Raw genomic sequence first — 27,520 nt, forward strand, 5'->3', positions numbered from 1 at the left:
ATGTTCACTGACAGTACATGTTCACTGACTGCTGTGGTACATGTTCACTGTCTGCTGTGGTACATGTTCACTGACTGCTGTGGTACATGTTCACTGATTGCTGTGGTACATGTTCACTGACTGTTTTTGTTCACTGACTGCTGTGGTACATGTTCACTGTCTGCTGTGGTGCATGTTCACTGACGGCTGTGGTACATGTTCACTACTTCTGCTGTGGTACCTTTTCACTTACCTCTCATGCAGGTAGCTTCACAACTTTGTTGTTGGTGAGTTTTATCACAAAGAGAAGCTTATCACTCTCCCACAAGAGGCGTATTTACAGGAGAAATTTGTTCTCCATATGTGGTAATTCAAGCCAGGTTTTATCAGCAATGTTGCCTTTGATTGTGGATGAGGGCAATTCCGACTGCGGCTATTTATCTATGTTATCTTCCCCCAGTGCAGACTTACCGCCACCCTCCCTGAGCAGCAGAAATCACATCACTGTTCTCTCATAAATTGTAACAGTTGATGAGCACAAGCGGTTTGAACTAGAGAACCACGTCAGCGAATAACGATGACATATGGGCTACAAATATCCTGCTTAATGTATAGAGAATGCTGGGAAGAAATGGCTTTCTGATTGAAATTCTGTTTGTGTATGTTCATTTTACAGAAATATGTTATTTATTATATTGAAACACTGTATGCATCAGCAGAGTGAAGATCCAGCGATGTTGAGGTGTCAGGATCGAGTCCACCTGTGACCGGGTGTAAAAACCTTGGAGTCAACTTTGTGTGCAGACTCTTTCAGTGTTGTCACAACCCCTAGTGTACAGTACACAACCCTGTGCACTTAAAAGAACCCACGAATCCGTTGGTATATGACCAGAAGTTGGCCACACGAATACGTACAAAACCTAATTGTGGGTACAGCAACGTGCAGTAAGCTTGGACAAAGTACTGTGACTATGTGTCCCAGTCCACCCAGCTGTGAATGGGTAACTCATTAGGATGAGAAAGCCACAATAACTCGGTGCGCCTAGTGGCTGCAAGAGTTGTATACTCCCCAGGGAGTTGAGATTGGTAATATGATGTCCCGTTGAGATTGACATCCAATGATCGAGGGAAAAACAAAAATACCAGCGCCCTAAGCATGCACGAGTTGCCTGGATATGTCGCTATATAAATATCCTATAATAATAAAAACAAAAATAATAATAATATTACAAACTTTTCTTTGAGTAAAATACTGGAATTTATGCGGTGTATTAAGAAAGTATTCAAGTAAAAAAATGGATGTTATATGGTGTATCAACCAGCTTCTGTGACAGGCAAGAACTGGATGTTATGTGGTGTATCAACAAGCTTGTCCACAAGTAAAACACTGGATGTTATGTGGTGAATCAACATGCTTGTCCACAAGTAAAACACTGGATGTTATGTGGTGTATCAACAAGCTTGTCCACAAGTAAAACACTGGATGTTATGTGGTGTATCAACATGCTTGTCAACAAGTAAAACACTGGATGTTATGTGGTGAATCAACATGCTTGTCCACAAGTAAAACGCTGGATGTGATGTGGTGTATCAAGAAACATATCTTCAATTAAAACACTGGATGTTTTGTGGTATATCAACATGCTTGTCAACAAGTAAAACACTGGATGTTATGTGGTGTATCAACATGCTTGTCAACAAGTAAAACACTGGATGTTATGTGGTATATCAACATGCTTGTCCACAAGTAAAACACTGGATGTTATGTGGTGTATCAAGAAACATATCTTCAAGTAAAACACTGGATGTTATGTGGTGTATCAACATGCTTGTCCACAAGTAAAACACTGGATGTTATGTGGTGTATCAACAAGCTTGTCCACAAGTAAAACACTGGATGTTATGTGGTGTATCAAGAAACATATCTTCAAGTAAAACACTGGATGTTTTGTGGTATATCAACAAGCTTGTCCACAAGTAAAACACTGGATGTTATGTGGTGTATCAATCAGCTTCTGTGACAGGCAAAGACTGGATGTTATGTGGTGTATCAACCAGCTTCTGTGACAGGCAAGGACTGGATGTTATGTGGTGTATCAGCAAGCTTGTCTTCAAGTAAAACACTGGATGTTATGTGGTGTATCAAGAAACTTGTCCACAAGTAAAACACTGGATGTTATGTGGTGTATCAACAAGCTTGTCCACAAGTGAAACACTTGATGTTATGTGTTGTATCATCCAGCTTCTGTGACAGGCAAGAACTGGATGTGTTTTGGTGTATCAACAAGCTTGTCTTCAAGTAAAACAATGGATGTTATGTCATGTATCAACCAGCTTCTGTGACAGGCAAGAACTGGATGTGTTTTGGTGTATCAACAAGCTTGTCTTCAAGTAAAACACTGAATGTTATGTGGTGTATCATCCAGCTTCTGTGACAGGCAAGAACTGGATGTGTTTTGGTGTATCAACAAGCTTGTCTTCAAGTAAAACACTGAATGTTATGTGGTGTATCAACCAGCTTCTGTGACAGGCAAGAACTGGATGTTATGTTGTGTATCAACAAACATGTCTTCAAGTAAAACACTGGATGTTATGTGACGTATCAACAAACTTGTCCACAAGTAAAGCACTGGATGTTATGTGGTGTATCAACAAACTTGTCCACAAGTAAAGCACTGGATGTTATGTGACGTATCAACAAACTTGTCCACAAGTAAAGCACTGGATGTTATGTGGTGTATCAACAAACTTGTCCACAAGTAAAACACTGGACACGTATCAACAAACTTGTCCACAAGTAAAGCACTGGATGTTATGTGACGTATCAACAAACTTGTCCACAAGTAAAGCACTGGATGTTATGTGGTGTATCAACAAACTTGTCCACAAGTAAAGCACTGGATGTTATGTGACGTATCAACAAACTTGTCCACAAGTAAAGCACTGGATGTTATGTGGTGTATCAAAAAAACTTGTCCACAAGTAAAACACTGGATGTTATGTGACGTATCAACAAACTTGTTCACAAGTAAAGCACTGGATGTTATGTGGTGTATCAACAAACTTGTCCACAAGTAAAACACTGGATGTTATGTGGCGTATCAACAAACTTGTACAAAAGTAAAACACTGAATCTTATGTAGTATATTAACAAGCTTGTCCACAAATAAAACACTGGATATTATGTGGTGTATCAACATACTTGTACAGAAGTAAAACACTAGATGTTATGTGACGTATCAACAAACTTGTCCACAAGTAAAGCACTGGATGTTATGTGGCGTATCAACATACTTGTACAGAAGTAAAACACTGAATCTTATGTGGTATATTAACAAGCTTGTCCACAAATAAAACACTGGATATTATGTGGTGTATCAAGAAACATGTCTTCAAGTAAAACACTGGATGTTATGTGGTGTATCAACAAACTTGTCCACAAGTAAAACACTGGATGTTGTGTGGTGTATCTACAAAATTATCTACTAGTTAAACACTGGATGTTATGTCATGTATCAACCAGCTTGTTCACAAGTAAAACACTGGATGTTATGTGGTGTATCAACACGCTTCTGTGACAGGCAAGAACTGGATATTATGTGGTGTATCAACAAACATGTCTTCAAGTAAAACACTGGATGTTATGTGGTGTATCCACAAACTTGTCCACAAGTAAAACACTGGATGTTGTGTGGTGTATCTACAAAATTATCTACTAGTAAAACACTGGATGTTATGTGGTGTATCAACCAGCTTGTCCACAAATAAAACACTGGATGTTGTGTGGTGTATCAAGATCCTTGTTGCCCAGTGAAGATGCTTTCTGGTGTTGCCCAGTGAAGATGTATTATGGTGTTGCCCAGTGAAGATGCTGTATGGTGTTGCCCAGTGAAGATGCTGTATGGTGTTGCCCAGTGAAGATGCTGTATGGTGTATTAATTATGTTCACAGTGTTATGTTGTAGGAGCTGATTTATTGGTGATGTATGTCATCAATTATGGCTGAACATTGCCTGCTTGATAAGTGAGGTAGTGTAATGAATGCTGTGACAGACAGAAGTACAAGAAAAACAGAGTTGTACAACTTGTCCTGGGAAGAAAGGAGGGATAGCATGGAGAAGTGATGTTGAGGGTTTGTGAAAATATTGTGAGTGGTTCCATATTGATCACAGATGGCACTTGTGAAGTGAGTGAGTGGCCCGCTGAGTTACAGGGCTGGACAACATGCTAAGTAGTGGAGGCAACAGGAAAACAGACAGTTTCCGCAAGACATGTTTTTAAATATAATGGTTTTCTAACTGAAAACTGTAATGTCTTGTTAGGCACATGAAGTTGAACATCGGTCATGTTGCTGGAGAGCTTCTTGCGCTGAATTGTAAGGTGACATCAGATGGTGAGGTACACCACATGGTCTGGCTCGAACAGATATATATATACTGACCACAAAAGAAATGTCGCGCCGATAGCGGTTTCTTAAAGCACATGCTTTAATTCCCTCTAATTAACAATCAAAACGGAGGATTGAGTTCAAATTTGACAATTATGGTTAACACATTTTCGGGAATCACATTTAGAGTTCACACAAAGAAAATCACCAAAAATGGTGCGTTTAAGATACCCCAAAGTCAGTGTTGTGTGTGTGGCATCAATAAAAGCGTTGCATTGTCTGTACATGGAATGAATTAGCCGGATGATGAAGGCCATAGGCACTTGGGTCCATACTTTCTGAAATGCCTGATAGAGTCGAGCCGCAGTTGTCGGCCTTGGTTGGAGGTCATTCAGTCTTCTTTGAATCTCTTCCCAAAGGTGTTCAATTGGACTTAAATCCAAACTCATTGCAGGCTATTGTAGGGTTTGGATGCCATGTTGTCTTAGGAAGTCTAATGTTGCTCTGGCAGTGTATGCACATGCGTTGTCTTGCTGTAAGATGTGAGTTCTGTTACGTCCAAAATGTGGTACAACGTGGGGTCTTATGACTTGATGAATATAACGAGCAGCTGTCATGTCATTTCCTCATCCTGCTATGATGTATAAGACAGTGTCACATGTTCTTGCTATGACAGGTGATATACCTGATGTATAAGACAGTGTCACATGTTCTTGCTATGACAGGTGATATACCTGATGTATAAGACAGTGTCACATGTTCTTGCTATGACAGGTGATATACCTGATGTATAAGACAGTGTCACATGTTCTTGCTATGACAGGTGATATACCTGATGTATAAGACAGTGTCACATGTTCTTGCTATGACAGGTGATATACCTGATGTATAAGACAGTGTCTCATGTTCTTGCTATGATAGGTGATATACCTGATGTATAAGACAGTGTCACATGTTCTTGCTATGATAGGTGATATACCTGATGTATAAGACAGTGTCACATGTTCTTGCTATGATAGGTGATATACCTGATGTATAAGACAGTGTCACATGTTCTTGCTATGATAGTTGATATACCTGATGTATAAGACAGTGTCACATGTTTTTGCTATGACAGGTGATATACCTGATTTATAAGACAGTGTCACATGTTCTTGCTATGACAGTTGATATACCTGATGTATAAGACAGTGTCACATGTTTTTGCTATGACAGGTGATATACCTGATTTATAAGACAGTGTCACATGTTCTTGCTATGACAGGTGATATACCTGATGTATAAGACAGTGTCACATGTTCTTGCTATGACAGGTGATATACCTGATGTATAAGACAGTGTCACATGTTCTTGCTATGACAGGTGATATACCTGATGTATAAGACAGTGTCACATGTTCTTGCTATGATAGGTGATATACCTGATGTATAAGACAGTGTCACATGTTCTTGCTATGACAGGTGATATACCTGATGTATAAGACAGTGTCACATGTTCTTGCTATGACAGGTGATATACCTGATGTATAAGACAGTGTCACATGTTCTTGCTATGACAGGTGATATACCTGATGTATAAGACAGTGTCACATGTTCTTGCTATGATAGGTGATATACCTGATGTATAAGACAGTGTCACATGTTCTTGCTATGACAGGTGATATACCTGATGTATAAGACAGTGTCACATGTTCTTGCTATGACAGGTGATATACCTGATGTATAAGACAGTGTCACATGTTCTTGCTATGATAGGTGATATACCTGATGTATAAGACAGTGTCACATGTTCTTGCTATGACAGGTGATATACCTGATGTATAAGACAGTGTCACATGTTCTTGCTATGACAGGTGATATACCTGATGTATAAGACAGTGTCTCATGTTCTTGCTATGACAGGTGATATACCTGATGTATAAGACAGTGTCACATGTTCTTGCTATGACAGGTGATATACCTGATGTATAAGACAGTGTCACATGTTCTTGCTATGATAGTTGATATACCTGATGTATAAGACAGTGTCACATGTTCTTGCTATGACAGGTGATATACCTGATGTATAAGACAGTGTCACATGTTCTTGCTATGACAGGTGATATACCTGATGTATAAGACAGTGTCACATGTTCTTGCTATGACAGGTGATATACCTGATGTATAAGACAGTGTCACATGTTCTTGCTATGAAAGGTGATATACCTGATGTATAAGACAGTGTCACATGTTCTTGCTATGATAGTTGATATACCTGATGTATAAGACAGTGTCACATGTTCTTGCTATGACAGGTGATATACCTGATGAATAAGACAGTGTCTCATGTTCTTGCTATGACAGGTGATATACCTGATGTATAAGACAGTGTCACATGTTCTTGCTATGACAGGTGATATACCTGATGTATAAGACAGTGTCTCATGTTCTTGCTATGACAGGTGATATACCTGATGTATAAGACAGTGTCACATGTTCTTGCTATGACAGGTGATATACCTGATGTATAAGACAGTGTCACATGTTCTTGCTATGACAGGTGATATACCTGATGTATAAGACAGTGTCACATGTTCTTGCTATGACAGGTGATATACCTGATGTATAAGACAGTGTCACATGTTCTTGCTATGACAGGTGATATACCTGATGTATAAGACAGTGTCTCATGTTCTTGCTATGATAGGTGATATACCTGATGTATAAGACAGTGTCACATGTTCTTGCTATGACAGGTGATATACCTGATGTATAAGACAGTGTCACATGTTCTTGCTATGACAGGTGATATACCTGATGTATAAGACAGTGTCACATGTTCTTGCTATGATAGGTGATATACCTGATGTATAAGACAGTGTCACATGTTCTTGCTATGACAGGTGATATACCTGATGTATAAGACAGTGTCACATGTTCTTCTATGACAGGTGATATACCTGATGTATAAGACAGTGTCACATGTTCTTGCTATGACAGGTGATATACCTGATGTATAAGACAGTGTCACATGTTCTTGCTATGACAGGTGATATACCTGATGTATAAGACAGTGTCACATGTTCTTGCTATGATAGGTGATATACCTGATGTATAAGACAGTGTCACATGTTCTTGCTATGACAGGTGATATACCTGATGTATAAGACAGTGTCACATGTTCTTGCTATGACAGGTGATATACCTGATGTATAAGACAGTGTCACATGTTCTTGCTATGATAGGTGATATACCTGATGTATAAGACAGTGTCACATGTTCTTGCTATGATAGTTGATATACCTGATGTATAAGACAGTGTCACATGTTCTTGCTATGATAGGTGATATACCTGATGTATAAGACAGTGTCTCATGTTCTTGCTATGACAGGTGATATACCTGATGTATAAGACAGTGTCACATGTTCTTGCTATGACAGGTGATATACCTGATGTATAAGACAGTGTCTCATGTTCTTGCTATGACAGGTGATATACCTGATGTATAAGACAGTGTCACATGTTCTTGCTATGACAGGTGATATACCTGATGTATAAGACAGTGTCACATGTTCTTGCTATGACAGGTGATATACCTGATGTATAAGACAGTGTCACATGTTCTTGCTATGACAGGTGATATACCTGATGTATAAGACAGTGTCACATGTTCTTGCTATGACAGGTGATATACCTGATGTATAAGACAGTGTCACATGTTCTTGCTATGACAGGTGATATACCTGATGTATAAGACAGTGTCACATGTTCTTGCTATGACAGGTGATATACCTGATGTATAAGACAGTGTCACATGTTCTTGCTATGACAGGTGATATACCTGATGTATAAGACAGTGTCTCATGTTCTTGCTATGACAGGTGATATACCTGATGTATAAGACAGTGTCACATGTTCTTGCTATGACAGGTGATATACCTGATGTATAAGACAGTGTCACATGTTCTTGCTATGACAGGTGATATACCTGATGTATAAGACAGTGTCACATGTTCTTGCTATGACAGGTGATATACCTGATGTATAAGACAGTGTCTCATGTTCTTGCTATGATAGGTGATATACCTGATGTATAAGACAGTGTCACATGTTCTTGCTATGACAGGTGATATACCTGATGTATAAGACAGTGTCACATGCCCTTGCTATGACAGGTGATATACCTGATTTATAAGACAGTGTCACATGTTCTTGCTATGACAGGTGATATACCTGATGTATAAGACAGTGTCACATGTTCTTGCTATGACAGGTGATATACCTGATGTATAAGACAGTGTCACATGTTCTTGCTATGACAGGTGATATACCTGATGTATAAGACAGTGTCACATGTTCTTGCTATGATAGGTGATATACCTGATGTATAAGACAGTGTCACATGTTCTTGCTATGATAGGTGATATACCTGATGTATAAGACAGTGTCACATGTTCTTGCTATGATAGGTGATATACCTGATGTATAAGACAGTGTCACATGTTCTTGCTATGACAGGTGATATACCTGATGTATAAGACAGTGTCTCATGTTCTTGCTATGACAGGTGATATACCTGATGTATAGGACAGTGTCACATGACCTTTGTATGCGAGACAGAGTGTTGATCAACATGTGTCTATACACAGTTGGAGACAGTGAGTTGCTCCCATCTGCCTCATGGCTTCTAGGGGAAGCAGGGTCTGAAGGGGATTTTGTCTGGCACACGCACTAGCGATACCCGCCCGGGAACACAAGTATTGCCCCCAGTTGGGAGCTGCCGGTCTCGGCATGAACTTTCATCAATATTGGAGTGTGCTGCCTCCAGTCACAGCAAACAAGCCATCGCTTTTATGTAGATGACATTGTTCATTAGATACTTGTAGCAGCGAGGTAATTGGGGCCAGAGTATGGGACCAGGCCAATACTTGTCATATTTAGTTTCCACGACTGATTGTTGTGTGCTGAGCCCCTGGGGAGGCTGAGATGAGAGAAGAGTTCTTGTAAACAGATTCCTTGGGTAATACGGAACTCTTCTGGGAATACAACTAAGTTTTTGTAAACGCCCTCCCTGACTGGGGAAATACATATTTCTGTTTCGTCATACTGAACTATCTTAGGGAACCGATGCTTGATGGGCATTTAAAAGTTGGGAGGTAACATAACAACGTATGGTATGGATTTACAACTTCTTTAATATTTACAACACGACATTTCTGGGCTACTTCTTGCCCCTTCATCAGGTGAATGACAGAATATTGTACGATATGGTATCTCACTGGCTTCCTGTACATACTATATATTTTGCTCGTACCATATGCTATCATTCACCAGATGAAGGGGCAAGAAGTTGCCCAGAAACGTTGTGTTGTAAATATTAAAGAAGTTGTAAATCCATACCATACGTTGTCATGTTATCTTAGGGACAACTGAAATCTGTTGGGAAAATACTGAACAGTCTTGGAGAAAACTGAAATCTGTTGGGAAATATTAATTCTGTTTGGAAACACTGATCTGTGGCAGGGAAAACTGAACTGTGCTCGGGAATACTTGAAACATTTTTCGGAAATATTCAACTGTGTTGGGAAATACTGAATACTAAACTGTGTTGGAGAGTATTGAATACTGAACCATGTTGGGGATTACTGAATACTGAACTGTCTTGGGGAGTACTGAATACTGAACTATGTTGGGAGGTACTGAATACTGAACTATGCTGGGCAGTACTGAATACTGAACTGTCTTTGGGGGGTACTGAATACTGAACTATGTAGGGGAGTCCTGAATACTGAACTATGTTCGGGGGTTCTGAATACTGAACAATCTTTGGCAGTGCTGAATACTGAACTATGTTGGGAGGTACTGAATACTGAACTATCTTGGGGGATACTGAATACTGAACTATGTTGGGGGATACTGAATACTGAACTATCTTGGGGGGTACTGAATACTGAACTATGTTGAGGAGTACTGAATACTGAACTATGTTGGGGAGTACTGAATACTGAACTATGTTGGGGGATACTGAATACTGAACTATCTTGGGGGTACTGAATATTAAACTATGTTGGGGAGTACTGAACACTGAACTATCTTGGGGAGTACTGAATACTGAACTATGTTGGGGAGTACTGAATACTGAACTATGTTGGGGAGTACTGAATACTGAACTATGTTGGGTAGTACTGAATACTGAACTATCTTGGGGAGTACTGAATACTGAACTATCTTGGGGGTACTGAATACTGAACTCACTGTAGCCTAGCTCCTGGCTCAAGAATTGTTGGCATATTTGTGAGTTGTTAAGTTGCGGTTCCATGTTCTAGAGATGGTATTTTGAGTAATGCCTCAATTTTGACAGCTTGATGGGTGAGGACACCCAAGTGAGGTCTGAGTCGGAGAAAGTTGATGTCAGACAAATGTTTATAATCAGGGCTGATCTGGAACTTGAAGCCATGATTTACAGAACCTTTTGGCCCAGAGCTTCCGGTGCCAGGATTTACAGAAACTTTTGGCCCAGAGCTTCCGGTGCCAGGATTTACAGAAACTTTTGGCCCAGAGCTTCCGGTGCCAGGATTTACAGAACCTTTTGACCCAAAGCTTCCGGTGTCATGAACTTTTGTCACATCTGATAGAACTTAATATTTTCTACTTTTGTACTGTCCAACATTACCTTCCTTCTCCAAGGACTGACATACAACCTCAACATGACTAGGAGACATACAACCTCAACATGACCAGGAGACATACAACCTCAACATGATCAGGAGACATACAACCTCAACATGACCAGGAGACATACAACCTCAACATGACTAGGAGACATACAACCACAACATGACCAGGAGACATACAACCTCAACATGACTAGGAGACATACAACCTCAACATGACCAGGAGACATACAACCTCAACATGACTAGGAGACATACAACCTCAACATGACCAGGAGACATACAACCTCAACATGACCAGGAGACATACAACCTCAACATGACTAGGAGACATACAACCACAACATGACCAGGAGACATACAACCTCAACATGACTAGGAGACATACAACCTCAACATGACCAGGAGACATACAACCACAACATGACCAGGAGACATACAACCTCAACATGACTAGGAGACATACAACCTCAACATGACTAGGAGACATACAACCTCAACATAACCAGGAGAACGGGAATGCTGACACTTTTGCCAGATCCTGCTATCGTCACTTATCAGTTCTGGCTGGGCAAGAAATATGCAGCAGAAAGAAGCAATTCTTTCTTTTTTTGTGAAATGAGAAGGATATTTTTTCATTGATAATGGATAATTTGTGTGTCGGAATGGAAATGTACCGGTTGAAGTATATGTTCCCCACAATTCTCCACAATACAGCTGTGTGAGAACAGTGTGAGAACCTGCCTACAGTAGGGGAATGTCAGCACTGAAACTTGGCGCCACACATGCCATATGAAGTACAGGTGATGTGAGTGGGGAGAGAACAGTGTGAGAACCTGCCTACAGTAGGGGAATGTCAGCACTGAAACTTGGCGCCACACATGCCATATGAAGTACAGGTGATGTGAGTGGGGAAAGGACAGTGTGAGAACCTGCCTACAGTAGGGGAATGTCAGCACTGAAACTTGGCGCACACATGCCATATGAAGTACAGGTGATGTGAGTGGGGAGAGAACAGTGTGAGAACCTGCCTACAGTAGGGGAATGTCAGCACTGAAACTTGGCTGGCACAAATGCCATATGAAGTACAGGTGATGTGAGTGGGGGAGAGGACAGTGTGAGAACCTGCCTACAGTAGGGGAATGTCAGCACTGAAACTTGGCCACACATGCCATATGAAGTACAGGTGATGTGAGTGTGGGAGAGAACAGTGTGAGAACCTGCCTACAGTAGGGGAATGTCAGCACTGAAACTTGGCCACACATGCCATATGAAGTACAGGTGATGTGAGTGGGGAGAGAACAGTGTGAGAACCTGCCTCACAGTAGGGGAATGTCAGCACTGAAACTTGGCACACACGTGCCATATGAAGTACAGGTGATGTGAGTGGGGGAGAGAACAGTGTGAGAACCTGCCTACAGTAGGGGAATGTCAGCACTGAAACTTGGCCACACATGCCATATGAAGTACAGGTGATGTGAGTGGGAGAGAACAGTGTGAGAACCTGCCTACAGTAGGGGAATGTCAGCACTGAAACTTGGCGCCACACATGCCATATGAAGTACAGGTGATGTGAGTGGGGAGAGAACAGTGTGAGAACCTGCCTACAGTAGGGGAATGTCAGCACTGAAACTTGGCACACATGCCATATGAAGTACAGGTGATGTGAGTGGGGAGAGAACAGTGTGAGAACCTGCCTACAGTAGGGGAATGTCAGCACTGAAACTTGGCCACACATGCCATATGAAGTACAGGTGATGTGAGTGGGGAGAGAACAGTGTGAGAACCTGCCTACAGTAGGGGAATGTCAGCACTGAAACTTGGCGCCACACATGCCATATGAAGTACAGGTGATGTGAGTGGGGAGAGAACAGTGTGAGAACCTGCCTACAGTAGGGGAATGTCAGCACTGAAACTTGGCGGCACACATGCCATATGAAGTACAGGTGATGTGAGTGGGGAGAGAACAGTGTGAGAACCTGCCTACAGTAGGGGAATGTCAGCACTGAAACTTGGCGGCACACATGCCATATGAAGTACAGGTGATGTGAGTGGGGAGAGAACAGTGTGAGAACCTGCCTACAGTAGGGGAATGTCAGCACTGAAACTTGGCGCCACACATGCCATATGAAGTACAGGTGATGTGAGTGGGGAAAGGCTTGATTATAGTTGAAATTACTTCTTTGCTTTCCCTGGTGACACGCCGGCATGTAGAGAGGACGAGGGAGGACGCGGAGGACCGAGGCAGGCTGTGGCACAGACACTGGCATTATGCTATTGATTTGAGGATATTGTTACATTGGTCATTGTGTCTGCTGGTTGGACATAATACCACTACCAAATTTATTGGTCCAGAATTAGGAATAGCAGACATAGACTTGTCAAAAACATAACTCCAGACTAAATTATTGAGCAGTGTGCCATTTCTGGAGGAGAAGGGTTTATTTGGAAATCCTATCAGCTTCAAGATAGATTTGTTTGTGGAATTATGGGTAATTCCTTCTTGCACTGTTTGACCAGTGGCAGACAATCAGCACTTATTTGAATCTTAAACAGGGATTTGTTTACCTGGTGTATAAGCACAACTTGCATTGCACAAAAGTAGACCCGATGATAAGTGAACTTAACAGCATCAAACCAACTGGCAGTGTCTCTGGCAGACAAGCTGACCCGGCCGGGCGTCCTTGGAAGTGAGAGAGGCTACAGGTATATCACCTATATCAAGAAATTAGATAGCCATGAAATATCGAACACTGTCTTTTTCTGGATGTTCACGGAGATCATGTGTGAAGGATTGTTCTGTCAATGACAAATGCAGGATTTGGTTGAGACTGTATGACTATTCATGTGGCGTTAACAGCACTGGGTGACAGTCTCGTAACCACACACATTAGCTTGGTGATTTGCCATGGCAATGGGTTGTTATCAAACAAGAATAGCAGCAGCATGGTTTTAATGTTAAGTAATTGACGATTACACCAATCTGTAAGGGTGGGGCAGCTCCGGCAGTTGAAATACAGGGACATGTAATGGGGAAGTGAGGCGGGGCAGTGAGGCGAGGCGGGGCAGTGAGGAGGGGCAGTGAGGCGGGACAGTGAGGCGGAGCAGTGAGGCAGGGAAGTGAGGCGGGGCTGTGAGGCGAGGGCGGGGCAGTGAGGCGGGGAAGGCTGTTTGTCAGGTTCTGTGCAAGATGTCTAGTGATGCTCGCCACCTCCCTTGTACAGGTACAGGTGCTATACAGGTGCTCACCTCCCTTGAACAGGTACAGGGGCTATACAGGTGCTCACCTCCCTTGTACAGGTACAGGTGCTATACAGGTGCTCACCTCCCTTGTACAGGTACAGGTGCTATACAGGTGCTCACCTCCCTTGTACAGGTACAGGTGCTATACAGGTGCTAACCTCCCTTGTACAGGTACAGGGGCTATACAGGTGCTCACCTCCCTTGTACAGGTACAGGTGCTATACAGGTGCTAACCTCCCTTGTACAGGTACAGGGGCTATACAGGTGCTCACCTCCCTTGTACAGGTTCAGGTGCTATACAGCTCACCTCTCTTGTACATTTGCTATACAGGTGCTCACCTCCCTTGTACAGGTACAGGGGCTATACAGGTGCTCACCTCCCTTGTACAGGTACAGGTGCTATACAGGTGCTAACCTCCCTTGTACAGGTACAGGGGCTATACAGGTACAGGTGCTATACAGGTGCTCACCTCACTTGTACAGGTACAGGGGCTATACAGGTGCTCAACTCCCTTGTACAGGTACAGGGGCTATACAGGTTCAGGTGCTATACAGGTGCTCACCTCCCTTGTACAGGTACAGGTACAGGTGCTATACCTCACCTCCCTTGTACAGGTACAGGCTATACAGGGCTATACAGGTGCTATACAGGTGCTCACCTCCCTTGTACAGGTACAGGGGCTAGGTGCTAACCTCCCTTGTACAGGTACAGGGGCTATACAGGTGCTAACCTCCCTTGTACAGGTACAGGTGCTATACAGGTGCTAACCTCCCTTGTACAGGTACAGGGGCTATACAGGTGCTCACCTCCCTTGTACAGGTACAGGGGCTATACAGGTGCTCACCTCCCTTGTACAGGTACAGGGGCTATACAGGTACAGGTGCTATACAGGTGCTATACAGGTACAGGGGCTATACAGGTACAGGGGCTATACAGGTACAGGGGCTATACAGGTACAGGTGCTATACAGGTGCTATACTGATGCTGACATGTATGTTTTGTGGAAGCAGCTGCTACAGTGATGCTACATTCCTTCTTGTACAGGTGCACTTTAATTACAACAGACATACTATATATGTTATAGAATCCTCATTACAGCAGATGACCTTCATATTAGCTGACCACTGTCAGTACGGCAGATGCTCTATATGTTCGGTGCACACACTTATTGCTTCAGATGCCATATATTCAAGAGGTGTTTTAAGATTTGCTTCCTGTTGCTCTCTACTAGTAATAAAATTATACGGTTTCTACTTTCTATTTGATGGTGAGGAAATTGATTGGGTGCCTATGATTGGCAGAGATTGCTGCCATTTATTGTGTGACTTGGGTGGGCTAGATGAGAGTTAGCAAATGTTTTGTGTTCACACTTGCAGAAAACTTGTGTATGATTCTCAAGTGGAATGACTGAGACCTGTTCAAAGACATGTCACTCTGCTGCAATTAAGCTCTTACTGATACGTCAAAGTTCAAGAAATGCCTTTCTGTCCATCAGTTTTCTTGTTGTAGGTTTAGGAAGCATATTTTGTGATTTAATGAGGTGTAAGAATCTGAAATGAGGTGCTAGTCATGTAAGCGACGAGGAGTTTCACTTGGCTGGGTTTGAATGATGGCTGCCTAAGTGCTCACATTGATTTTGATCCTTAAGCAAAATTGTGAAGTTCTACACATCTGTTCAACACTACAGCAGCTCTCACTGGGTTGTCAAAGAGAGGGTGGATCTGCTCTACTAGACTTCAATATGTGTGGGATGTCTTTCTGTCCCAGGAACACTGGTCTGTCCCAGAAAGCACAATCCTGTACTTCTCACCAGCATGTAAATCATTCCTCGTACACACAGCTGTGAGAGTATATCCTTTAGGTACACTATATGCTAGGATCCTCCATGTGTGTGGGTCCACAGTGATCCTTATGTTATGGTCCTCTATCAGTGTGGGTCCACAGTGATCCTTGTGTTATGGTCCTCTATCTGTGTGGGTCCACAGTGATCCTTATGTTAGGATCTTCCATGTGTGTGGGTCCACAGTGATCCTTGTGTTTTGGTCCTCCATGTGTGTGGATCCACAGTGATCCTTGTGTTATGGTCCTCCATGTGTGTGGGTCCACAGTGTTCCTTGTGTTATGGTCCACCATGTGTGTGGGTCCACAGTTTTCCTTGTCTTATGGTCCTCCGTGTGAGTGAGTCCACAGTGATCCTTGTGTTATGGTCCTCCATGTTTGTGAGTCCACAGTGTTCCTTGTTATGGACCTCCATGTTTGTGGGTCCACAGTGATCTTTGTGTTATGGTCCTCCATGTGTGTGGGTCCACAGTGTTCCTTGTGTTATGGTCCACCATGTGTGTGGGTCCACAGTTTTCCTTGTCTTATGGTCCTCCGTGTGAGTGAGTCCACAGTGATCCTTGTGTTATGGTCCTCTATGTGAGTGAGTCCACAGTGATCCTTGTGTTATGGTCCTCTATGTGTGTGGGTCCACAGTGATCCTTGTGTTATGGTCCTCCATGTGTGTGGGTCCACAGGGTTCCTTGTGTTATGGTCCACCATGTGTGTGGCTCCACAGTGATCCTTGTGTTATGGTCCTCTATTTGAGTGAGTCCACAGTGATCCTTGTGTTATGGTCCTCTATGTGTGTGAGTCCACAGTGATCCTTGTGTTATGGTCCTCTATGTGTGTGGGTCCACAGTGTTCCTTATGTTATGGTCCTCCATGTGTGAGTCCGCAGTGATCCTTATGTTTTGGTCCTCTATGTGTGTGAGTCCACAGTGATCCTTATGTTTTGGTCCTCCATGTGTGAGTCCACAGTGATCCTTATGTTTTGGTCCTCTATGTGTGTGAGTCCACAGTGATCCTTGTGTTATGGTCCTCCATGTGTGTGGGTCCACAGTGATCCTTATGTTGTGGTCCTCCATGTGTGTGTGTCCACAGTGATCCTTATGGTTTGGTGCTCTATGTGTGTGAGTCCACAGTGATCCTTATGTTTTGGTCCTCTATGTGTGTGAGTCCACAGTGTTCCTTGTCTTATGGTCCTCCGTGTGAGGGAGTCCACAGTGTTCCTTGTGTTATGGTCCTCCATGTGTGTGGGTCCACAGTGATCCTTGTGTTACCCTTATGTTTTAGTCCTCTATGTGTGTGAGTCCACAGTGATCCTTATATTTTGGTCCTCTATCCGTGTGAGTCCACAGTGTTCTTTGTGTTAGGGTCCTCCGTGTGAGTGAGTCCACAGTGATCCTTGTGTTATGGTCCTCCATGTGTGTGAGTCCACAGTGTTCCTTGTCTTATGGTTCTCCGTGTGAATGAGTCCACAGTGATCCTTATGTTTTGGTCCTCCATGTGTGTGAGTCCACAGTGTTCCTTGTCTTATGGTTCTCCGTGTGAGTGAGTCCACAGTGATCCTTGTGTTATGGTCCTCTATGTGTGTGAGTCCACAGTGTTCCTTGTGTTATGGTCCTCTATGTGTGTGGGTCCACAGTGATCCTTGTGTTATGGTCCTTTATGTGTGTGGGTCCACAGTGTTCTTTGTGTTAGGGTCCTCCGTGTGAGTGAGTCCACAGTGATCCTTGTGTTATGGTCCTCCATGTGTGTGAGTCCACAGTGTTCCTTGTGTTATGGTCCTCCGTGTGTGTGAGTCCACAGTGATCCTTGTGTTATGGTCCTCTATGTGTGTGAGTCCACAGTGTTCCTTGTGTTATGGTCCTCCGTGTGTGTGAGTCCACAGTGATCCTTGTGTTATGGTCCTCTATGTGTGTGAGTCCACAGTGTTCCTTGTCTTATGGTCCTCCGTGTGAGTGAGTCCACAGTGTTCCTTGTGTTATGGTCCTCTATGTGTGTGAGTCCACAGTGTTCCTTGTGTTATGGTCCTCTATGTGTGTGGGTCCACAGTGATCCTTGTGTTATGGTCCTTTATGTGTGTGGGTCCACAGTGTTCCTTGTGTTGTGGTGCTCCATGTGTGTGGGTCCACATTGTTTCATTGTGTTATCAGCTAAGCTGCCGTTACATCCGAGTTGGCCAGTGTTGACAAAGATAGCGGTCGCAGTCGTGAAGGTTTGTTGGCAGTACCACTCATTTTGGGGGGGAAATAATACAGACAAATTGACAGATCTGAAACTTTAAAAAAAATATATAAAAGAACTCCTTCTACATCTTTCAGAGTACCTCTGCATCAATTGTGTTGCCAAGTTTAAACGTTTAGATAATTTAAGAAGCAAAAGTGAGTTGTGATTGGTTCGCTCAACTTCCCGGCGTAGACACCTGATTGGATAAAAAGCCAGCCAAGGGAGGTAATAAAATCATCGGGCAAAGCTGTGGATGCATCCAGGGTATAGTGGAGAGTGATCGTAAGGTATACTCTGGAGATTATCGAGGATGGTTTCTAGGTCTTGAGGTAATAGAGCCTGTTGCAGTGACCACGATGGTATGATACTAGTTGTATGTCGTCATCTCATGCTCCAATTGGAAATGTCTAAAACCGCTTCTTAATCTGCCAGTCAGTGCTACCTGCCTCCCTTCATGGAGCATGTTGTCTTTGCTAGCTTCAGCATGTGGCGGGAATAAAAATGTCTTGAAAGCCCAGTCTAATTGTCAGCTCTTCATCAGCAACTGCTTTCATCTCTCAGATCCAGAAAGCAAACTGTCTGAGAGGATTAAGAAAGGATGTGGGTTGATTCTGAATTGTGACAAAACAGGATGAAGAGACTTTGATGAAAACAGTTGTGCTTCAGATTTAGCCTGCACCCAGTTTTTGCAGTTTACAACGGCTATCTACAGTATGTAACAGTTAAAACGAAGTGAAATGATCACTGATTTCAGTATTACTATAGTTTATTACAAGCATGTCCATTGTCAACTAATACATTGGAACAACACGACAGTCAACTACTACATTGGAACAACACGACAGTCAACTACTACATTGGAACAACACGACAGTCAACTACTACATTGGAACAACACGACAGTCAACTACTACATTGGAACAACACGACAGTCAACTACTACATTGGAACAACACGACAGTCAACTCATACATTGGAACAACACGACAGTCAACTAATACATTGGAACAACACGACAGTCAACTCATACATTGGAACAACACGACAGTCAACTCATACATTGGAACAACACGACAGTCAACTAATACATTGGAACAACACGACAGTCAACTAATACATTGGAACAACACGACAGTCAACTCGTACATTAAAACAACACGAGACAACTCATACATTGGAACAACACGACAGTCAACTCATACATTGGAACAACATTTAGTTCATATTGCATCTCTGGTGGCATTGTGAAAGCAGCCATTCAGCAAAAGTGAAAAAGTCAATATGATTTTGTATCTGTGCCACCAGAGACATTGGCAGAATTGTTATGACTTGATCAGCTGATGAGAGGTGATACATCACCCATCTTGCTGAACTGCATCTGGGGACTCTTTGGATTCTAATCATGCCAGTGGAGCTGGCTTTAACCAATGGAACCAGAGACAGGGTATTACGCTGCAGTCAGTCCCTGATTTGAAAATGGGAGCAGTCAAATGAAGCAAACAGAAAACATATGACAGATAGGGACAGAGTGTTTAAGACAAGTCATAGCAGACATCTTTTACGTAACATCGAAGCCACTGTGACCTTATACCAAAACCAGTGTTACCCAACACCCAGAATCTGTCACTTGACACCCAGACCTGTCACTTGACACCCAGTCTTCTGTCACCTGACACCCAGAATCTGTCACTTGACACCCAGACCTCTGTCACCTGACACCCAGACCACTGTGACCTGACACCCAGTCTTCTGTCACCTGACACCCAGAATCTGTCACTTGACACCCAGACCCCTGTCACCTAACACCCAGACCTCTGTCACCTGACACTCAGACCTCTGTCACCTGACACCCAGACCTCTGTCACCTGACACCTCTGTCACCTGACACCCAGACCACTGTCACCTGACACCTCTGTCACGTGACACTCAGACCTCTGTCACCTGACACCCAGAATCTGTCTCCTGACACCCAGACCTCTGTCACCTGACACCCAGAATCTGTCACTTGACACCCAGACCTCTGTCACCTGACATCCAGACTTCTGTCACCTGACACCCAGAATCTGTCACGTGACACCCAGGCCTCTGTCACCTAACACCCAGACCTCTGTCACCTGACATCCAGACTTCTGTCACCTGACACCCAGAATCTGTCACGTGACACCCAGGCCTCTGTCACCTAACACCCAGACCTCTGTCACCTGACACCCAGACCTCTGTCACCTGACACCTCTGTCACCTGACCCCCAGACTTCTGTCACCTGACACCCAGACTTCTGTCACCTGACCCCCAGACTTCTGTCACCTGACACCCAGACCTCTGCTACATGGCACCCAGACTTCTGCTACATGACAGTCAGTCAGCCCAAAGCTACCCTTCCATGCTATCTTTGTGTAGTAAGAGCGCTTGTACTACATATCTATCCAACCATGACTGTATCAAAAGACTATAAATACTTCTTCTCCTATCTCTGGCTGCCCTTTGTGCAAGGTAATCTGCGAGGGGGAGGAGAGTGGAATATTGCTTGTCACCGTGTTATTAAATGGTTGTTATATTTTCAAGGCTCCCCACTCAGTGGCTCTTTGTGGAGTCAGTGGCTGTTGAGACTGACATCTTTCTTCAACACATGGTCAGGTCTGTCTAAACATTAGAAACTATGTTGCTTACACAAGCATGGTTTTCTTGCAGAGGTCTCCTGATGTCTCCAGATCAGACACACTGTTGTCTCAGCCCTCTCTTTGTCATCACATCTCTCAGTGGTATGCTTGCCTATCACTGTTGTACATCACAAAACGCTGGAGTTCAGATAATCACTGGATGAAATGTTCAGACCATGTAGATGAGCTGGAGGTAAGCTGTTCAGCTGGATCTGATGTTTGCTTTGTATTTCAGATTGGTTCTTCCAGTAGCTGTGCAGGGCATGCCTCAGTCCTCCACAGCCCTGTGCCCTCCCCACAGGAGCACCCCCACAGCATGACACAGGCTACAGCAGCACAGGAACAGGTGAGTCATCACCAACAGACATCAGGCTGTCAGTAAAGTGCATTGGTAACATGCACAGGTTGAGTTTTGAATCTCTCAGAACATTTGTCAGCTGTTGTATGTACAAGTCCAGGCTTTGAGGCTTTTCATTCACTCATGGATTGTACTGTGTGTATAACGGGGCATGGAAGCACATCCCGCTTGTAAATCAAAGACACATACACTAGTGTAGCACATTTTAACATGAAGCGATGTAGGACATGGTAACATGTATTAGTGTATGACATAGTAACATGCAGTAGTGTAGCACATGATAACATACACTATAGTCTGGTTGCAGTGAACACGTACCAATGAATTTCACTCTAAACAAAAAAGTAAATCGATTAAAGCAAAATTAAGATTATCCTCATAATTTTACCATCTCATAGTTTTATTCAACTTAGGATAAAAGTTGTTTAACAAATGATCATAGTTTCAAATCGCTATTATTGGTTTGTATTACAAGGGGGTATGCACATTAGATGATACACCTAGAACAAGTAGGGTTGGTTTAAGTTAACGCTCATCACGTACCGCACGTGTGCATTTGTTTCACTGTTCCATCTACTGCGCTTACCACCTTGTAATACAAACCAATAATAGCGATTTGAATCTATGATCGTTTGTTAAACAACTTTTATCCTAAGTTGAATAAAATTCTGAGATTTAAATGTTCATTTGGCAAGGTAGAATTATAAAGATTCGCAATCTTAATTTCACTTAATTTGATTTACTTTTTTGTTTAAAGTGAAATTCATCGGTACGTTTTCACTGCAAACAGACTATAGTGTAGGACATTGTAAGATGCAGTAGTGTATCACACAGTAACATGTAGTAGTGTATCACACAGTAACGTGCAGTAATGTATCACATACTACAAGCAGTAGTGTATCACATAGTAACATGCAGAAGTGTATCACATAGTACAAGCAGTAGTGTATCACACAGTAACATGCAGTAGTGTATCACATAGTAACATGCAGTAGTGTATCACATAGTAACGTGCAGTAGTGTATCACATAGTAACATGCAGAAGTGTATCACATAGTACAAGCAGTAGTGTATCACATAGTAACATGCAGTAGTGTATCACATAGTAACATGCAGTAGTGTATCACATAGTAAGATGCAGTAGTGTATCACATAGTAACATGCAGTAGTGTATCACATAGTACACGCAGTAGTGTATCACATAGTAACATGCAGTAGTGTATCACGTAGTAACATGCAGTAGTGTATCACATGTAGTAACATGCAGTAGTGTATCACATAGTAACATCAGTAAGTGTATCATAGTACAATGTAGTAACATGCAGTAGTGTATCACATAGTAACGTGCAGTAGTGTATCACATAGTAACATATAGTAACATGCAGTAGTGTATCACATAGTACAAGCAGTAGTGTATCACATAGTAACATTCAGTAGTGTATCATATAGTAACATGCAGTAGTGTATCACATAGTAACGTGCAGTAGTGTATCACATAGTAACATATAGTTACATTCAGTAGTGTATCACATAGTAACGTGCAGTAGTGTATCACATAGTAACATGCAGTAGTGTATCACATAGTAACATGCAGTAGTGTATCACATAGTAACATGCAGTAGTGTATCACATAGTAACATGCAGTAGTGTATCAATCGTAGTAACATGCAGTAGTGTATCACATAGTAACATGCAGTAGTGTATCACATAGTAACATGCAGTAGTGTATCACACAGTAACATGCAGTAGTGTATCACACAGTAACATGCAGTAGTGTATCACATAGTAACATGCAGTAGTGTATCACATAGTAACATGCAGTAGTGTATCACATAGTAAGATGCAGTAGTGTATCACATAGTAACATGCTGTAGTGTATCACACAGTACATGCAGTAGTGTATCACACAGTACATGCAGTAGTGTATCACATAGTAACATGCTGTAGTGTATCACATAGTAACGTGCAGTAGTGTAGGACAAGAAAACATTAACTCTTGCCAGATACAGAAACATGCATTGGTGTGTGGTTTGGAAATAATGCCTTACTGTGGCTCAAGTTTGTTGTGTTATTGTGACTTTTTCTTTTTCTGTGAGTGGTTTTCTCTGTGTTTTCTTGTTTGCTTAAAGCCTTGACATTAGCACCAATACAGCTGCAGCCTCACTCTGTCCTAGGAACCAACACATAATGAGGTGGCCCACAGGCCCTGTGGCGACAGACAAGCATTGCATGTGGCTGCCTCCTCACCACCTTCATCATTGCAAGCGGTGTGGGACAACCTGCCATTCATTGTGGGTGCTGGGTAGATGGGTAGAACTGCTTGGTAGATGCGTAGAACTGCTTGGTAGATAGGTACATTTCCACAGTAAATAGGTAGAACTGCATGGTAGATGGGTAGAATTGCTTGGTAAATGGATACAACTGCTTGGTAAATGGTTAGAACAGCATGGTAGGTGGGTAGAACTGCATGGTAGATGGGTAGAAATGCTTGTAAGATATATTCAATGTGCTTAGCAATTACTGCAGACAGTTCACCTGCATTACTCATCATGACTCTCATCGATAACACCTTCAGTCCGCATTGTGATTTCCATGGATAACACCTGTTGTACACATAAAGATACTCATAGATAACACATGAAGCACACATGATACTCATATATTACACCTGTAGTACACATGATGCTCATAGATAACACCTGTAGTACACATGCCACTCATAGGTAACACCTGTAGTATACATGACACTCATAGATAACACCTGTAGTACACATGATACTCATAGATAACACATGAAGCACACATGATACTCATATATTACACCTGTAGTACACATGATGCTCATAGATAACACCTGTAGTACACATGCCACTCATAGGTAACACCTGTAGTATACATGACACTCATAGATAACACCTGTAGTACACATGATACTCATAGATAACACATGAAGCACACATGATACTCATAGATAACACCTGTAGTACACATGACAGTCATATATAACACCTGTAGTATACATGACACTCATAGATAACATCTGTAGTACACATGACACTCATAGATAACACCTGTAGTATACATGACACTCATAGATAACACCTTCAGTCCGCATTGTGATTTCCATGGATAACACCTGTTGTACACATACAGATACTCATAGATAACACATGAAGCACACATGATACTCATATATTACACCTGTAGTACACATGATGCTCATAGATAACACCTGTAGTACACATGCCACTCATAGGTAACACCTGTAGTATACATGACACTCATAGATAACACCTGTAGTACACATGATACTCATAGATAACACATGAAGCACACATGATACTCATAGATAACACCTGTAGTACACATGACAGTCATATATAACACCTGTAGTATACATGACACTCATAGATAACATCTGTAGTACACATGACACTCATAGATAACACCTGTAGTACACATGACACTCATAGATAACACCTTCAGTCCGCATTGTGATTTCCATGGATAACACCTGTTGTACACATACAGATACTCATAGATAACACATGAAGCACACATGATACTCATATATTACACCTGTAGTACACATGATGCTCATAGATAACACCTGTAGTACACATGCCACTCATAGGTAACACCTGTAGTATACATGACACTCATAGATAACACCTGTAGTACACATGATACTTATAGATAACACATGAAGCACACATGATACTCATAGATAACACCTGTAGTACACATGACAGTCATATATAACACCTGTAGTATACATGACACTCATAGATAACACCTGTAGTACACATGATACTCATAGATAACACCTGTAGTACACATGACGCTCATAGATAACACCTGTAGTACACATGATACTTATAGATAACACATGAAGCACACATGATACTCATAGATAACACCTGTAGTACACATGATACTCATAGATAGCACCTGTAGTACACATGACACTCATAGATAACACCTGTAGTATACATGACACTCATAGATAACACCTGTAGTACACATGATACTTATAGATAACACATGAAGCACACATGATACTCATAGATAACACCTGTAGTACACATGACAGTCATATATAACACCTGTAGTATACATGACACTCATAGATAACACCTGTAGTACACATGATACTCATAGATAACACCTGTAGTACACATGCCACTCATAGGTAACACCTGTAGTATACATGACACTCATAGATAACACCTGTAGTACACATGATACTCATAGATAACACATGAAGCACACATGATACTCATAGATAACACCTGTAGTACACATGACAGTCATATATAACACCTGTAGTATACATGACACTCATAGATAACACCTGTAGTACACATGATACTCATAGATAACACCTGTAGTACACATGACACTCATAGATAACACCTGTAGTACACATGACGCTCATAGATAACACCTGTGGTACACAAAGATACTCATAAAAAACAACAACTGTAGTACACATAAAGATACTCATATATAACACCTGTAGTACACATGACGCTCATAGATAACACCTGTATTACACATGACACTCATAGATAACACCTGTAGTACACATGATACTCATAGATAACACCTGTAGTACACATGACACTCATAGATAACACCTGTAGTACACATGACACTCATAGATAACACCTGTAGTACACATGATACTCATAGATAACACCTGTGGTACACAAAGATACTCATAAAAAACAACAACTGTAGTACACATAAAGATACTCATATATAACACCTGTAGTACACATGACGCTCATAGATAACACCTGTATTACACATGATACTCATAGATAACACCTGTAGTACACATGATACTTATAGATAACACCTGTAGTACACATGATACTTATAGATAACACCTGTAGTACACATGATACTTATAGATAACACCTGTAGTACACATGATACTTATAGATAACACCTGTAGTACACATGATACTTATAGATAACACCTGTAGTACACATGATACTCATAGATAACACCTGTAGTACACATGATACTTATAGATAACATCTGTAGTATACATGACACTCATAGATAACACCTGTAGTACACATGATACTCATAGATAACACCTGTAGTACACATGATACTCATAGATAACACATGAAGCACACATGATACTCATAGATAACACCTGTAGTACACATGACAGTCATATATAACACCTGTAGTATACATGACACTCATAGATAACATCTGTAGTACACATGACACTCATAGATAACACCTGTAGTACACATGACACTCATAGATAACACCTTCAGTCCGCATTTTAATTTCCATGGATAACACCTGTTGTACACATACAGATACTCATAGATAACACATGAAGCACACATGATACTCATATATTACACCTGTAGTACACATGATGCTCATAGATAACACCTGTAGTACACATGCCACTCATAGGTAACACCTGTAGTATACATGACACTCATAGATAACACCTGTAGTACACATGATACTCATAGATAACACATGAAGCACACATGATACTCATAGATAACACCTGTAGTACACATGACAGTCATATATAACACCTGTAGTATACATGACACTCATAGATAACACCTGTAGTACACATGATACTCATAGATAACACCTGTAGTACACATGACGCTCATAGATAACACCTGTGGTACACAAAGATACTCATAAAAAACAACAACTGTAGTACACATAAAGATACTCATATATAACACCTGTAGTACACATGACGCTCATAGATAACACCTGTATTACACATGATACTCATAGATAACACCTGTAGTACACATGATACTTATAGATAACACCTGTAGTACACATGATACTTATAGATAACACCTGTAGTACACATGATACTTATAGATAACACCTGTAGTACACATGATACTCATAGATAACACCTGTAGTACACATGATACTTATAGATAACATCTGTAGTATACATGCCACTCATAGGTAACACCTGTAGTATACATGACACTCATAGATAACACCTGTAGTACACATGATACTCATAGATAACACATGAAGCACACATGATACTCATAGATAACACCTGTAGTACACATGACAGTCATATATAACACCTGTAGTATACATGACACTCATAGATAACATCTGTAGTACACATGACACTCATAGATAACACCTGTAGTACACAT

The 27,520-nt window shown here is 41.8% G+C and overlaps 1 protein-coding gene across 1 annotated transcript in view; it reads left to right on the forward strand.

The window, feature by feature from the left end:
• LOC124253777 overlaps positions 1-27,520 on the forward strand; it is a 292,031-nt gene that overhangs the window by 237,401 nt on the left and 27,110 nt on the right. Inside the window, 2 exon segments of the mRNA XM_046687609.1 lie at positions 21,206-21,316; positions 23,503-23,619. Of these exon segments, the coding sequence (XP_046543565.1) occupies positions 21,206-21,316; positions 23,503-23,619 (228 nt within the window).

This window comes from Haliotis rubra, unplaced genomic scaffold (assembly GCF_003918875.1).
Source record: "Haliotis rubra isolate DU_JTF1 unplaced genomic scaffold, ASM391887v1 Scf551, whole genome shotgun sequence".
In the NCBI taxonomy this organism is placed as follows: domain Eukaryota; kingdom Metazoa; phylum Mollusca; class Gastropoda; order Lepetellida; family Haliotidae; genus Haliotis; species Haliotis rubra.